We start from the raw sequence: 14,603 nt of genomic DNA on the forward strand, positions 1-14,603 counted from the left end.
TATGTTGCGCGTATGTTTGGGACTTGTTTAACGGTATCGACATGGATACCACACCTACCTATCCTGAAATTTTACCTGTTCAACCTCAAGTAAGCCATGAGCTGTGATCATTCAGTTAGCCAAGTGGTTAGCTGTTAAGAATTTTATTAGTTTCAGTCGACACACCAGTTTGGTTGTGAACTGCATAGCGTTTATCGTTACTTTCTAAGGTAACTGAAAATAGTAGCTCAACCCCCATTCATGGCCACCAATCAGGTGTGATTGGCACTGGTCACGTGACTCTAACTGGCTATCGTGATTCCCATTTGCCGGATTTCTTCACACAAACTCTCTTTCCGACCCGGTATTTTTCTCACTATTGAGAGAGCCGCTTGCATGAGAAACCATGAGAAACCGTTTCATGCAAATACCATTTGATATACATCATTGTGTTCAGGGACGATTAATGGTTTCTCAGCGGACCACATTAGACTTCTGGCTTGACTGACCGACCTGTGTTTCGTATCATGTAGTGGTGAGGACAATCATATCTGATAATTCTGCTGCTTCGAGCTAACCCAGTTCAGATAGACAGTGAGCACCGCTTAGACCCACACTCTTCCTGAAAAAAAAAACGGTAGAATTCCAGTGAAACTCGATTTTAGCTTGGTCGGTTGACGGTACCGACTGAGATAGCTCAGTGGTTAGAGCGCGAATTTACTGACCGGAAAGTCCATGCCTTTCAGCTCCTCCTGACTAGGTTTGGGTAACCCGGTAGTATCCCCGCCCTCGTGCTCCCTTAGGTTGCACGGCATTTAGGCAGTGAAAGGGTGCTACAGTTGAACGATTATTATTATTATTATTATTATTATTATTATTATTATTATTATTATTATTAGCTGATTCACCTTTACACTTCTGATCGTACCTGGATTGATCCTGGCCAAATTAAGTGTGCACTTGCTGCATACCTGGTTGAGCTAGGCTATGTAGAAGGTGTGATTTTCCTATCCTAACTAATAATCGGATCGATATCGAGGAGGTGGCTTTTGTAAATCTTGAAGCTGGGTTGAAATACACACTGCAAATGAAAATGCAGAGTCTTCGGACGAAACTCGAACCCGCAACCTCTCGCCTATCGGAGAGCGGTGTGAGGGAGGCTCACTTAGTCTCTACTTTCGGGAGTTCATTTGGCACAGTACTTGCCCACTAGGTGAGAGGTTGGAGGTTTTGGGTTCTATCCAAGGACTGTGCGATTCCGTTTGCACCATGTGTACTTCGGACGATCTCAAAAATGACCAGGTATGTCGGTTATTCACAACTGAGTGGATGGATTTGCATTTACTCGTTTCGACCCGAATCGGTGTCTATCTGTGATATGAATGAGCTGGGTGATATTCCACTGCAGTTGTGTGATGTCGTCAGGGGTAAATACCCATAACCGGCCGTAATCTGCTCTGTACGTTTAGTAGTAGGCTTATAAAAATATTGAATTGATGCTAATAAGTATATCAGTCGCTGTAGTTTGCTTATAATTCAAGTCTTTGTGGATGAAACAACATGGGTACAACAGCTCAAGATGGCGCTCATGTGGGGAATCGAACCCAGACCATTGAAAAGGAGTTTTGCGATGTCACCCAAAACTAACCCCGGACAACGGTGAGGAAACCTTAAAACGATCATCCACCAAACGAGCCTAGTGGGGTAGTCGTCCAGCCTTCTAGTGCCTAGCTGCCATGTCACCCGAAGGAAGCACGAGGACTGGGATACTACCAGCTTGTCCAAGCGTAGACAGGGCAAGTCGAGATGCTGAGGTCGGGTTCGAACCACGGACTTTCCGGTTGGCAAGTTCGCGCTCTAACCATTTAAGCCGTCTCGCCCTACCAAACGAGTGCACGTCATCTGCTGCTCAAACAGGTGCAGTCAAACAATCAGATGTAAATCGGTTGGTTATTTCATGAATGATCGGCCGATCCGATTAAAAGGAAAACAGTCGATATAAAAATTAGGTGCTCCTGTGCACTGTTACGTTGCTACTAACGTAGTAATATTTTTAAATTTCGTGCGAGGTGTTAACGCTCTTTCTGCAAATAAACCAGGATCGACCGATGCTTTGATATTGGCTGGTTTAGCACGGCCGGGTAGTCGAATCGACCATAATAATACTTGTATTAGTGGTGCAGCTCGTTTCCAAGTGGAATTCAGTCCCGGTCGCTGTTGTTTTGGCGCGCTCGATGACACTAACTCAGTGGCGACTATTCTCTTCATCTGGTGGTTTTGTTGCATGCTCCCTATTGCTGGTCCTGGAACTGTTGTTATCCTCATCCGGTTGACTTTCATGTTCTACTCAAATGCTAGTAGTTATGTTTAGATAACCTAGATGAAAGCACTAACCCTTGTGTAGAATAGTTGCATTAACTCTCTTTTGATTGATCGTGCTCTCCAGAACGATCCAGAACGTTTTGAGCAGCAAGAAAGTCCAAACCGAAGGAAATCGCGCTCTCGTGTAAAGAGCTCTTTCTTAAATGGGGATAATCCCACTGTCCTAAAGCGGCGGCAGTTTATTCAGTTAGCGGCCTGTACGTTGTCTAGAGAAAACATAAATCACCATCGTTTTTCCAGAACATTCGCTTGTCGAAAACCCAATCAGTTTGGAGTTTCGACTTGACCAACATCCGGGACACCTTGGTAAGCAAATTACAGCGTCGGATGATTGGATCAGGGAACTATAAATCGCAGTGGGTTACAGGCAATGCTAAACAGACTTTGTAACTTTGAGAGATATAATGGAAATCTGTTTGTATATCGCTTCTAAATTCTCCTGCAAACTGCTAGTATGCACTCACTGACTAGCCCCCTTTTATGTCCGTATGCAGCTGGACTTATACGCGCTGGCTCCATCGGGACTCCTCGGTCTTGCGCAGTTTCCTGCTGAGCCAACTTATCATTGTATGGCAGCTGGCTGAGTTGAATTCATTCTTCCTCAAACACGTGTTCATTGTCAAACCAAGCCATCCGCTTACTCAGCTTCGTCTGTTGTTGATCACCTTGATGTCGGCTCCGGCTATCCGGTAAGTCCGTTAGGCAGGTGTTGCATTCCATAGTGGAACATTTCAAGCGATATGGTCGATTGAGTACTTCTGTACGTTGCGCTACTACTGGACTTTTGTCGACTTTCACTGTCCTTTATTCGCGACTGAGCTTTTTTCGGTAACTGTTAGGCGTAAATCCGCACTCAAACCGTTTTATCACTCGCAGTAAGGCGCTGTTAGGGCCAAGAAAGCCTAACCCACAGGAGATCGGTCAGAATACCGGGCCGATTGCCGATTCATCATCAAGGCGAGTTCTGATGGGCCGCAAGTGTGGATACAACAGCCAATAGTGATTCAGTATCCGCCAAGTGCTGGTTGCCCATGGCGCGTATAGGTAGTGTTGTTGCCTCATATGATGACCTAGTTTTAGGCGTTTACGAAGAGTGCACCTTTGGTGATTATTTTGTCGAAAACGCTAGCTTGGAACGCGATGATGGAGAACTGAGCTGAGACATTACCGTTATTGTACGTAGACATTTATCGATCGTTGCCTGCTGAACAACTCACGATTTGATTACGTTTGCTGATTGGTGGGTTTCCTCAGGCGTATGTATGAATATTCATTTCTAGGTGACTAACAAGGACCACAGAAGTAGATTATTGACGGGTCATTTGCCATGAATTCGACATATTGAAAGGGTTTATCGTAGCAGAGACAGTAGTGGTAGTAAGTGGTCCACGCATGGGGTCCACGGTTCATTAGCTGAAGTCCATTTCGTCTTCTTATGTGTATCCCCTTAACGCTATCGTCTTGTCTGTTGGTTATGCGATTTCCATGATGTTTTCGGTGCTATATAGGAAAAAATCGTTCAGTTGTAACACCCTTCCGGTGCCTAACTGCCATGCCACCCGGGAGAAGCACGAGGGCTAGGGTACTGCCAGGTTGCGTAAGTCTAGACAGGAGAAGTCAAGAGGAAGAGGTCTAGTTCGAGCCACGGACCTTCCGGTCAGTAAATTTGCGCTCTAAGCACTTGAACGATCTCGCCCCGTGCTAAATATACTTGTCTGTTGCTTAGATTCCCAAAGTCCGTGCAGTGTACCTGCGACTTCAGCGTATTAAGTGGACAACTGGCGAGGTGGATTGCTTCGTACGACACAGTAGGGCTGTTGAAGATATGCTACATACCCTATATTTCCTTTTCGTCTCTGCTCTTGCCGGAGTACTTTCATTCACATAAGAATATGACTATTTGATCCTCTAGAGCGAGATTTAATAGAAAACGGCTCCGATTGTGTAATCGGACACTTATCGTTGTTTGTAAGTGAACAATATCATTGCTTTGCTGTTCAGTGGGTGGCCATTTCGGAAATGTGAATCATCATCATCATCGACAGCATGACATCAGCGTTCAACACCGATTCTTCACTGCCGTACAACCATGATTTATTTGAAAGCTTTATTGTGAAGAAAAGAATAAAGGTGGACAGAGAAGGGACTTAGTACTAACNGAGAATACAAAGAACGTATTATGTTTACAAACTTCCGGGGTATTCCTTGGTGGGCAAGCGTCTCAAGAAGAACAGACCGATCAACCGAGTCGAATGTGCCTCGGAAATCCAGGAATACTAAAATTATGGGTCGTTTTTTCGCATGAGGTTTTTCTAGCCCCTGACGCATTGTGAAGTTTTGGTCAACACAACCCCTACCACGCCGGAATTTCGCTTGATGCTCTCAGGTCAGTATCTCACGAGCCACCGTAAGGCGACGAAGCACAATTGACGCCAACAATCTCGTTACAACTGGGGTCAAGCTGACCCCCCTGTGGTTACCACACTCACTACGCGCCCCCTTTTTTGAAAACGGGCATTATCACCGATTCACTCCAGTTGTCTGGGACAGACTCCTTTTCCCAAATGCAAGCAAACAGCTCGGACAAGCGCTGGAAATGTGAATCGACTCAGGTGACCATTTATCGCGTGCTTATAAGGACTCATCAGGACTATGCAGCCTACTTTCAGACAATGGATTTATAATATTTTCACTGTTGAGCGGCTGTCACTTCTGTTGAGTGTGAAACGGGGCCTCCTAGAGTTTCTATATCTTCATGTAGTCACTATTGAGCCACATCACTGGCTTCATTGCTCAATATGAAGTCCACTTTTCAGCTTCGACCATCTGATCTCTGGGACGACAGCGTGGCGGTGAACCTGGTCCCCGGCAAAGTTATCACTGCTGTTTGTGACGTGCATCTTCTCCCTCCAAATAATAATCGTTGGGTTATAGTGACAAGTCATATTATCTAATATACCGGATCTTCGGGGCTATGTTAGCTGGGCTGCAAGACGATCACTTCCTGGCCTCATCGTCGTGACTATGGCTCTTCTGTTTTTCATCGTTCCTGGCAAAATACTGCTACCTTAATATTATGGTCAGGCTGCAGTGCTGTAGTGGTCTCAATGACTACACTAGCTAGAACTCCGTTCCCCAGGTTTCAGCTATGCTCGCAAGACCAAACGAGAGCTGCCAGACAAATACCAGCGAGCACTCGTATTACAAGGTAGTTTGGGGATGAAATCGCAATGTCCTCTGTGATCTGAATACAAGGGCAGCAAGTTCTTTCATTCCGGTGATCAGGCTGACATATTTTTTGAGACACTGATGTTGCATTCTACCCTTGGAAGGACAGGTTTGAAATGATTGGTCTTAAAACCGCATATTTTGACCACTCAGCAACTGGCCATCGACAAACCGTCCAATGCGGTCGGGGAAGGCTCACATCTTATTGATCTGGCTTTGGACACATCCGCTGTGCTCAGCAGGATCCGGAGTTGGGCTTCCTTACCTTACTGCTCGCGTCCTCCAGCTAAACCATCCCCCCTCACTGTCATTTGGAGCAGACTCCTGTGTTGCTGGCTCCGAGGAAATCCCTACTTCCGCCACCTTATGACTGTTTAGCTAAAGGCTTTCACTGGGGTGAGACTTGAATTAAAGCTCAAGGTTGCTTCTCTGGTCCAAATCCCTTCAGTCTGGCCAGCCTGGGCATAAGTTGCCCCCTCGAAACTGGCCAAACGGGTGGTTTTATCTTCTCTTTCGAATGCTTCTCACCGGTATCATAGCCCCTACATGCTGCGCTTTTCCACCCCTAGTTCGGAGCGCAGAAACAGCAGGTATTCTTAGTGTATGCCAAGTTATCTGTTCTACACAGCAGTATTACATGCGTTCACTGTCTGTCAATGAACAGAATTTCCTCACTCTCTCTTCTTTACCTTCCTGGAAAACTGACGTGTGAATTATAACATAAATACGCCTACAAGACCCCCAGCACAGCGATTGATGTTTAAAATGTTGACGCTTTATGGCGAAACGTACTTATTTGTAAATCCTATTAGTGTTAACAAGAGACATCCGAGTTCACTTTTTATGGTGTTCTTCAACTGCATCTGTTTTACTGTTCGGGTATCCGATGATGTCGTGTTGCCCATGACACAGGCTACGTCCTGCGCTCAAAGGCCGAGGACATCCTGTCAGACTGGATTTCCGTAAACAGCAGGCTGTGCTCTGTTTGACCGGTTGAGGTCATCAAAATCCGATAAAAGTGGACGAAGCCGTGTAACCCACGTATGTTCCAAAAAACTGTAGTACGGATTCCGACAGACGGGTTCTATTGCGAGCTTTCGAATCTTCCACGCCAGGCCAAAAGCACACGTGTCATAGTTCGAGCTGTGAATATGAGCACTCCAATGGCACTACAGGGAATGTCACATGGATGGTAAATTTGATGTCTTTGCTCCACGAGCGGACCTTGGTGGTCGATTCTTTCAATTGTTCATAGACTGTGGTCTTTTCATTGCAAACACCTACTTTTAGCAAAACAGGAACACACCTTGTTATCCGTCATCTCCCGAGCCGCTTGCGGATAAGTCACGTTATAATCAGCTATCGATGACGGTCATTTGTTCAGGACTGTCGTTCTTTTTGTAACAATGGTACGAACCATGCTCTTTACTAGCTCGTCCCGACAGTGAAGAGAAAGTCAGCTGGTCAAATCAGAATGCGTGTGCACAAGGACCGTCAATGAAAGAAATTACCAAACTGCTCCAACACAAAAACCGGGTGGAAAATGAACACAACATAGATTTCAGTGGATTTTCAAGTGCTCTGTCTGTTCCATGAAAAAAATCATCAAAGCGACCGTGTGATTCTGCACAAAGGTCCACCAAAAAGCGACTGACTCGGCGCTTCAAAGACAACCGCGACATATGGTCTGTTCCAGAAAAAAATCATCAGAGCGACCGTGTGATTCTGCACAAAGATCCACCAAAAAGCGACTGACTCGGCGCTTCAAAGACAACCGCGACATATGGTGAGTCAGAGGAACCCAAGAAATGGAAAATGGTTTTTCCATTCGAACTGCTGCGTTCTGTATCAGCCCATTGCACAACAACTAAGCCACCGCTACGCGCAACTACGCTCCCAAATAATGCACTGATGATGTCACCTCGATTGATGATGAAACGTTTGCAATCAAATTGCCCAGCTCAGCAAACACACCAACGACCACCATCTACGCTACCTGAGCTACCGACATTTTCCTCTATAGAAAAACTCTCGCAAGTATCATTCAACGAAGACTCAACATCGTCCGAGCAAAAAAAATCTTCAAGAATCAGGCAAGGCTGTCTTTGGCAATTTCTGTTCGACTTCGTAGTCGAAATGATTGTAGACGATTTGCCTACACTGTCTACTCTCTCGGGAGTCGAATCACTTCCTGGTAAAAGCCTCATTGACTAAGGGTGAACAGCTGATACCTAGCTGCTTAATTCGGACCCTATGAAAATGCGAAATGTATCGGACAACCGAGCTCACCCAACCACCGGTGTCAGAATGCACACTATCAAATTTTAAGGTTCCACTTCAACTTTAACCGAACACGCTACTATAAGCTAGGCTTTGTAGCCCAGCCGTTGGGCTGATTACCTAATATACCCAATAGGATCGGGCCTTTTCGGTAATCTGAGTGCAAGGGTCAGAGAGGCCTGTTTGGCCTTTCTTCTCCCTATCAATTTACTGTCAGGATTGGGTTGGAAAAAGGCATCGGTTACCCTTTAGTCTTAAAAAGCAGTTCCAGCACCCCTAATCACGGTCTGAATCACTCCACACCCACAATGGTGTATTCTGCGGTGAAACTGCCAACTAAACACTCGCTTTTATTGGCGACTCAAAAGCGATATAAAGAACAGCATGACCTCCCTGTGGCTTACGGCGTTCGACACTGAGTCATACTTCGTGTGGGTCTGGCTGCCCGGAAGGCCTGTATGCGAGACATTTCTGAAGCCAACTGACCCCGTCTCACGAAATGGTCTCTTTGGAGTCTATCATTCTGGGGAATTGAGTTCTCACCCACGCGGTAGCCGATGTGGCTAAATCATGAAAGCAGTGACGCTCTTGCATTCACTCAATCGTCCTCATTTCATAATATCTCTCTTTTCGTTTTGTCTTCTTTCCAGTTCCATCCTTCTTTTTCGATGAGCAGAAACATTGCTCACATACATGGCTCACGTCTAGAAATTCACCCTCATTACAAAAGGCTGCTTCTTGCTTGCCACGACACAGTATCATCTGTGACTAGATAGGAATCGATCACAGATATACTATCTGTTTTTTTGCTCTCTGTAACTACCATACCGCCAGATACATCACCGACGTCACAGTTAAAGGACCTCCTTACTCTGTTTTGCCTCAGTGGCCTAACTGCACGTCCTTTCAGGCTTAGTTTCATTACTCTAATCAATACCTGACGGGAGCAGCGGCTATTCCCACTTTGCGGACCACATCGTATCTATCCTTCCGTTGAAGCACAACAATCAGTCATGTTTGTCCTGTAGTCAAAACTCCAAAACTCATTCACAATTTTGCGGGATATCCGACCTTTAACATTTCTTTCAACCAACTAAACAGCAGCAACAACAACAACAGCTATGAATCAATAGCCTTCCGATTTGTCGGAAATTTCTCACTCCAGTAGCCCACATTTCCCCTCAGGACACCAGTCAAAGTTTTCCATACAGGGCCCTGATAAATCCGAGTGAGGCAGCTGTTTATTCACAAGCTATTTATTAGTTACCTCTTTCGCAGGATGCCACCATCACTTGTACGCTAAACTATACTAAAGTACCCTTCGGTGATGAGTGGAAATGACGATTCAAACAGCGTTTTGGACACAGGTGGATTCACTCCTATCTGACTGGTCCGATGTTTGAATTGTACCTCTAAAGTTTTGTAGACAAGCTATTTTTGAGTCTCACTCAATATCGACGAATTTGTGGAAGGAACATACGTGGGTCAACTCCTCTGACTTGCAGCTAATGGCAAACAACCATTCGAATGGCATTATTACGTAATCCGCCAACCTACGTCCATGTTTTTTGTCTGGTCACGTTTTTGTCCCGTCCTGTTTGTTTATGTGTATCTTGGCGTCGCTCTAAATTTGTTCCGCTTCATGCCTCTTATTTCAGACAATATTATCTCTACGTTATCGATCCACATGTCAAACGTGTCGGTTCTCAGCTGTGGCTGTTTATGTAAGTCCATTTATGTCGCCCAATTTGGCCTGCTAGCTTATTTTGACCTCCCAGGCATTCTGTTTGTGTAAGACGCTTCGATTGTCCGACCCATGTTGTATGATTAACACGAGTGACTTCGAAGTAATTGGATACATCGATTGAGGATTTTGATGTATCTCGGAAAAATAAGCCCACTCAGTTCATTCATGTTCACCCGTCACAAAGAAACCGTTCAGCTGTGAAACTTTTTCGATGCCTAGCTGCCATGTCACCCAAAGAAGGCACAAGAGCTCAGATACTGCCAGGTTGCCCAAACCCAGACGGGTGCAGTATTAGACAGGAAAGTCAAGATGCAGAGGTCGGGCCGAACAACGGACCTTTTCTAACCACTGGGCCATCTCGTATCACCATCACAACACAACAGAGAGAGAGAGAAATTACTTCTACAGCCAAAAAATCGCCACACATATAGCAATGGAAACCGAAATCTCCGTCCAACATGTCTCCATCGGTTTGTGTGGGGCGTAAGTGGCACGGTTATTTGTACTTATGGTTTTTGCCTTCATAGAGCCACTCTTGGGTCTCCGTCAGTGTGACGCTGTCATGGGGGTAGTGCCTGCCCGTAAGATGGGTCAACCCAATCACTAGTTTGTATTCCATGCGTTTTGTCCTTATATTGGACCCAACCTGAAACAGTTCCAGCGATGCGGGCAATAAAATGGAGTGTACGAAGAAATCTAAGTGAATTCTCGCTTATTGAAGCGGGTACTGTGTGGCTCTTCTCCTCGTCTTAAAACCGTTCTGCTGGTCAATTACTGCCTTCTATGGGGCTGTTTGGTTGATTGTCTTTAGGTGTCATTACGTAGGATGTATTATGTACGAGAGAGTAATATGCGCTCAGAATTGTCCAGTGGTCAACGTATGAGGCTACTGACCGTAAAGCCCGTGGTTCTAACCCAACCCTTGCTCCTTTTGAAGCTGAGACAACCTGGCAGTATATTAGTCCCCCTTTTCCAGATTTTCACGACATCTGTGCACCGAGATGTCAACATAGCTGCGCGATTATTTTTACCATCGTATATATCCATAAATATGCATCAAACTCCCTGGAAAACCAATGTTGCGCTTGAATGTAGTCCATCATTGAAGGGATTATCCCGTAATCATGCATACGGGTGAAGTGCACAGTCCCCGTCAACAGCTTGGTTTTTTTGTGTCAAACGGATTATCAGAATGAACTATTTGTTTCTGCCAATGTAAGAAAGCAGCTATCAGTTCAAGCGTGATGAAACGCGATTGGCCTGCGGTAAGCTTTTAGAAAACAGATTAAACAGCTGCGTTATCATGTGACATGGTAGAGCTTTCGGGGACAGTGCCTCCGCACGATTTTTGGCAGTACAATTACAAGGTGTGCCAATTGGGACACACGCGATCCATGAATACAATTTCTGGAAACACCTGTGGTTTGATGTTTTTAGAGATTCTTTCACACTAACATTGATAATCGTTCGCAGCTTTAAAAAAGTGCAACCGGATGTGTCTCCGACTAGGCTAAACGATTTTGTTCTTCATTTGAATGAAAGGAACACTCGATTTTTAGAAACGTGATGATCTAATGACCTGGGCCAGACGGCTGGCTTACCGGCGGTGCTCAAGAGTTATTTTGTGTGATAGGTAAGGTTGTGCTCACAACGCAGTATCGCGAACGCACACCAGAAGTTGCCAGTACAGTTACGCTTGGCCTTTGAGCATCACGGATCGGGAGGGGAGGCACTTCTCCAATCAATCCCGCAGTAAGGTTCATGGGCGCGAGAGGATGTGACCTAAGGAGGGGAGCGAAGAAGAGATCATTCTGTCTTTGAGCTAATGACTGGTGTGAAATCATGAATTCACACTTGAGAAAAATGAAAGTGTTCTCAGCGACGAAGGACAAAGCTCAGAGCGGTTTATTTAATTTTGTTCCATTAGACTGGCTGTCTTTCAGTTTAGACGAATGTAGCTCGATGCGGTAGATGTGTCTGTCCGCCACGTCAGCGTACGCTCCGATAGACTGAGATTCCGAAGCTGACAAACACGAGTTTCCCCGAGGTTTGTTGCAACTTCCCTAGGCAGCAAACTGGACAGATATTGTCATCCTGTCGGTTGATGGTACCGCTCAGTGCGGGCCCGGAAGAAGGACGGATGTGCTGGTCATTGTCTGTTTTTTTCATCCGAAACGCTCACATAGTTTCAGTCGACGTTATCTCAGTGGTTAAGGCGCGAACTTAGTGAGCGGAAGATCAGGCCTTTCATTTGACAGGCCGCTCGTTCCTCATACGTTACGTTGGTGGGGACAAGTACCACGATGGTTTGCCTCAGAGCTCTTTTTGCCAAGCCCCGTACTCAACCGCGACGGCCCAGAGGCAGACAGTCCAGGACCAGCCACCAGATGGCAACCCTCAAATCAGCTCACAGCTGCCCTGAATCGGGATCCTGAGATTCGATTCATCAGCATTTGATGAGGCTGGTGAATCCAGGACCAGCCACCAGATGGCAACCCACAAATCAAATCACAGCTGCGGCCTCCCTGAATCGGGATTCTGAGATCCGATTCATCAGCATTTGATGAGGCTGGTGAGTAAGTGGCACTCCACTTTCCCCCTACAATACTTAGCCGTCCAATTCGCCGTCCCACTAAACAACTAGTGTTATTCAATATCAATAAACTAAGTGGGTCATCACCTGTGATATTTGACTATTCTTTCCCTGATCTTCCACTTTTTTGTGACCGAAACTGTCAGCGGCAGACAGATTACCCCTTTTATGTAGTTTGTATTTGCTCGACCGAACTTATAATGAACAGATTTTCTAGTTCGTTATTCTCTAAATGTAGGACACAGTGCATTTTATCTTCCTGGATGTCCCGTCATGCACTTTTTTTAAGTCTCTGCATCGGCGACCTAGTGGCTATCCACAAAAGTCGAGGGGTACTGGTCTAGCTGGTACTTGTGCTCCTGTTTAACAGTTTTCCAGGCTGCGGTTCTCACTTGACACACACCTGCACTTCAGAGGAGCTGTCTCCATACAACACTAGACGCACCCCTTCGACAGATATGCTAATTCGACTGCCCTGCGTTCCCATCTGTGGCCATGTGGACTACAACCTGACTTACTGGTGTTGCATCTGCGAACAAGTGCGGGCTGGTATTGGGGCCATAGTGTGAAATTCTCCTGAACCGGTCTATCCTCTTGACTGAGAAAGTCTCATTTAGGGAAATGAAAAAGCGCCTGCGCATATTTAAGCCCCAGAAATTTCCTCATTTCATGGGTCCGATCTCTGTCATAAAATCTATGCACTATGCAACTCTATTTAGTATTTTTTTAGGTTTTCAAACGCTGTTACCCTGTTGTCCCTTTCTTCTTTTTCCATTTTAGTGCAACCGTACTCACCGAAACTCTGGTTTGCTTCAAGCTGGGAAGTGAAACTTTTGAGCATGCTATCTTGTGGAATCTTGTGTACTGGGTTATTTGGATGGTGAGTGACCCAGTGGGTGCCGACCAGTTGCGCATTCTCGAACTCTTGCGCCTGTGTTTTACTTTTTTTGCCGTCCTATGCATGTTCACACATGAAGGAACCAATGAGATTATGTCAATAACAACTTTATTGAACCCTGGAAAATTGCCTATTCATAGAGCTGATCCCTTCAGCGGGAGACGACTACTCTGTATTGGTGGGGGTAGCTGTACATGAATCAGTATCGAGAAACTGTCCACTGATCGTGTGCTCATTCACACAGTTAGTTCGGTTTAAACCCGAAGCTGGCTTCCAGGTTCTTATGACCTCAGCCTCAAACGTGTCCTTCAGATACGCGTGCGTTGTTGGAGCTGGCGATTCTCGCTGACATGTAGTATAATGCTCTTCGGCGCTACTCATGCGGAATTCCGACCCCCAGTTCTTCATCTGAACGGTTTACACGGATTCTGTACTACCTAGGACCATTTAGGCTTCTCGCCCGAAGGCGAACACTTGTCTTATTGTTTTATATCAAATAAAGCGAGTTCATAACCGATTCCGAATTTATTCTCGACTTTGATCTCACACTCCGCAATCGATGAACCGTTCGAAAATGCAGTCCAATTATTTCACAGGTTGATCTGCTTTTGCGAACCACTTTGCAACAAACGATTGCAAACCAAACTCCGCATTCCTTCTAGCACTGATAACTAGATCGCGTTCGTAGATTTTTCCNACTAGATCGCGTTTGTAGATTTTTCCGTTATCCTTTAATTGCATTAAGACTGGTGCGGATATCTCTGTGCTACTAACAAGCAACGGCGTACTTTCCAGATGACATCTGCACCAGTCAGTGGTTTCAAAGATAGAAATAGGTCACCCACTAAACGTTCAATTAATGGAGATCCGTTTTTTTTACTAATTGTCAGCCTTTATGTTCTATGCATACATATCATTTTTGCAGTTTCTGTAAAACATTGAGGTGTGAAAACCGGACACTAGTTCAGATGCACCCAACGCTATCCGAAATTGAGATAAGTAGATCGTCATGCAACAGTCAGCTCATCATCATCATCATCATCATCGTAGTGCCAGCGCTCAACACGGATGTTTCGCTGTCGTATAGAAACGTCCGGCTGGTGATGCCGTGTGACGACCGATGTGGTATCGGATTATTTGTGAATGTGCAACTCATGACTTTGCATGGGATGGGATACTGCTAGGGTGCCCATACCCATAGAGAAGAACTATTGATGCCCTCAACCCAAGCCTTTGGCTCAAAAGTCTGACCTCAAAGCATCGATGTTTAGCGGGAAATGCCTTGTTCCAACCCCAACTTGGAGGGCCGGGAAACTGTTGGTCAGACCTTTGGCCATTGACTAGCCTGGTATGAGAGACTCCGCGTGTGTCACGCGGATACTCCTCAATATAGCTCAATGGGTTACGGAGGCATACAAACGGTAAGGTAAGGAGGCCATGGTAAGGTCCGTTCTCTTCGTGTCAGCAACGGTGGAACTGGAACACAGAAAAAGGCA

The 14,603-nt window shown here is 45.6% G+C and overlaps 1 protein-coding gene across 1 annotated transcript in view; it reads left to right on the forward strand.

Annotated features, from left to right (window-relative positions):
• Positions 1–14,603, forward strand: part of T265_04844 (hypothetical protein) — a gene marked incomplete at both ends in the record, with an annotated part of 53,585 nt that overhangs the window by 25,249 nt on the left and 13,733 nt on the right. The window contains 4 exons of the mRNA XM_009169690.1: positions 2,856–3,050; positions 7,286–7,375; positions 9,528–9,593; positions 12,990–13,089. Of these exons, the coding sequence (XP_009167954.1) occupies positions 2,856–3,050; positions 7,286–7,375; position 9,528 (286 nt within the window). The remainder of the gene's footprint in view (positions 1–2,855; positions 3,051–7,285; positions 7,376–9,527; positions 9,594–12,989; positions 13,090–14,603) is intronic.

This window comes from Opisthorchis viverrini (genome assembly GCF_000715545.1).
Source record: "Opisthorchis viverrini unplaced genomic scaffold opera_v5_85, whole genome shotgun sequence".
In the NCBI taxonomy this organism is placed as follows: domain Eukaryota; kingdom Metazoa; phylum Platyhelminthes; class Trematoda; order Opisthorchiida; family Opisthorchiidae; genus Opisthorchis; species Opisthorchis viverrini.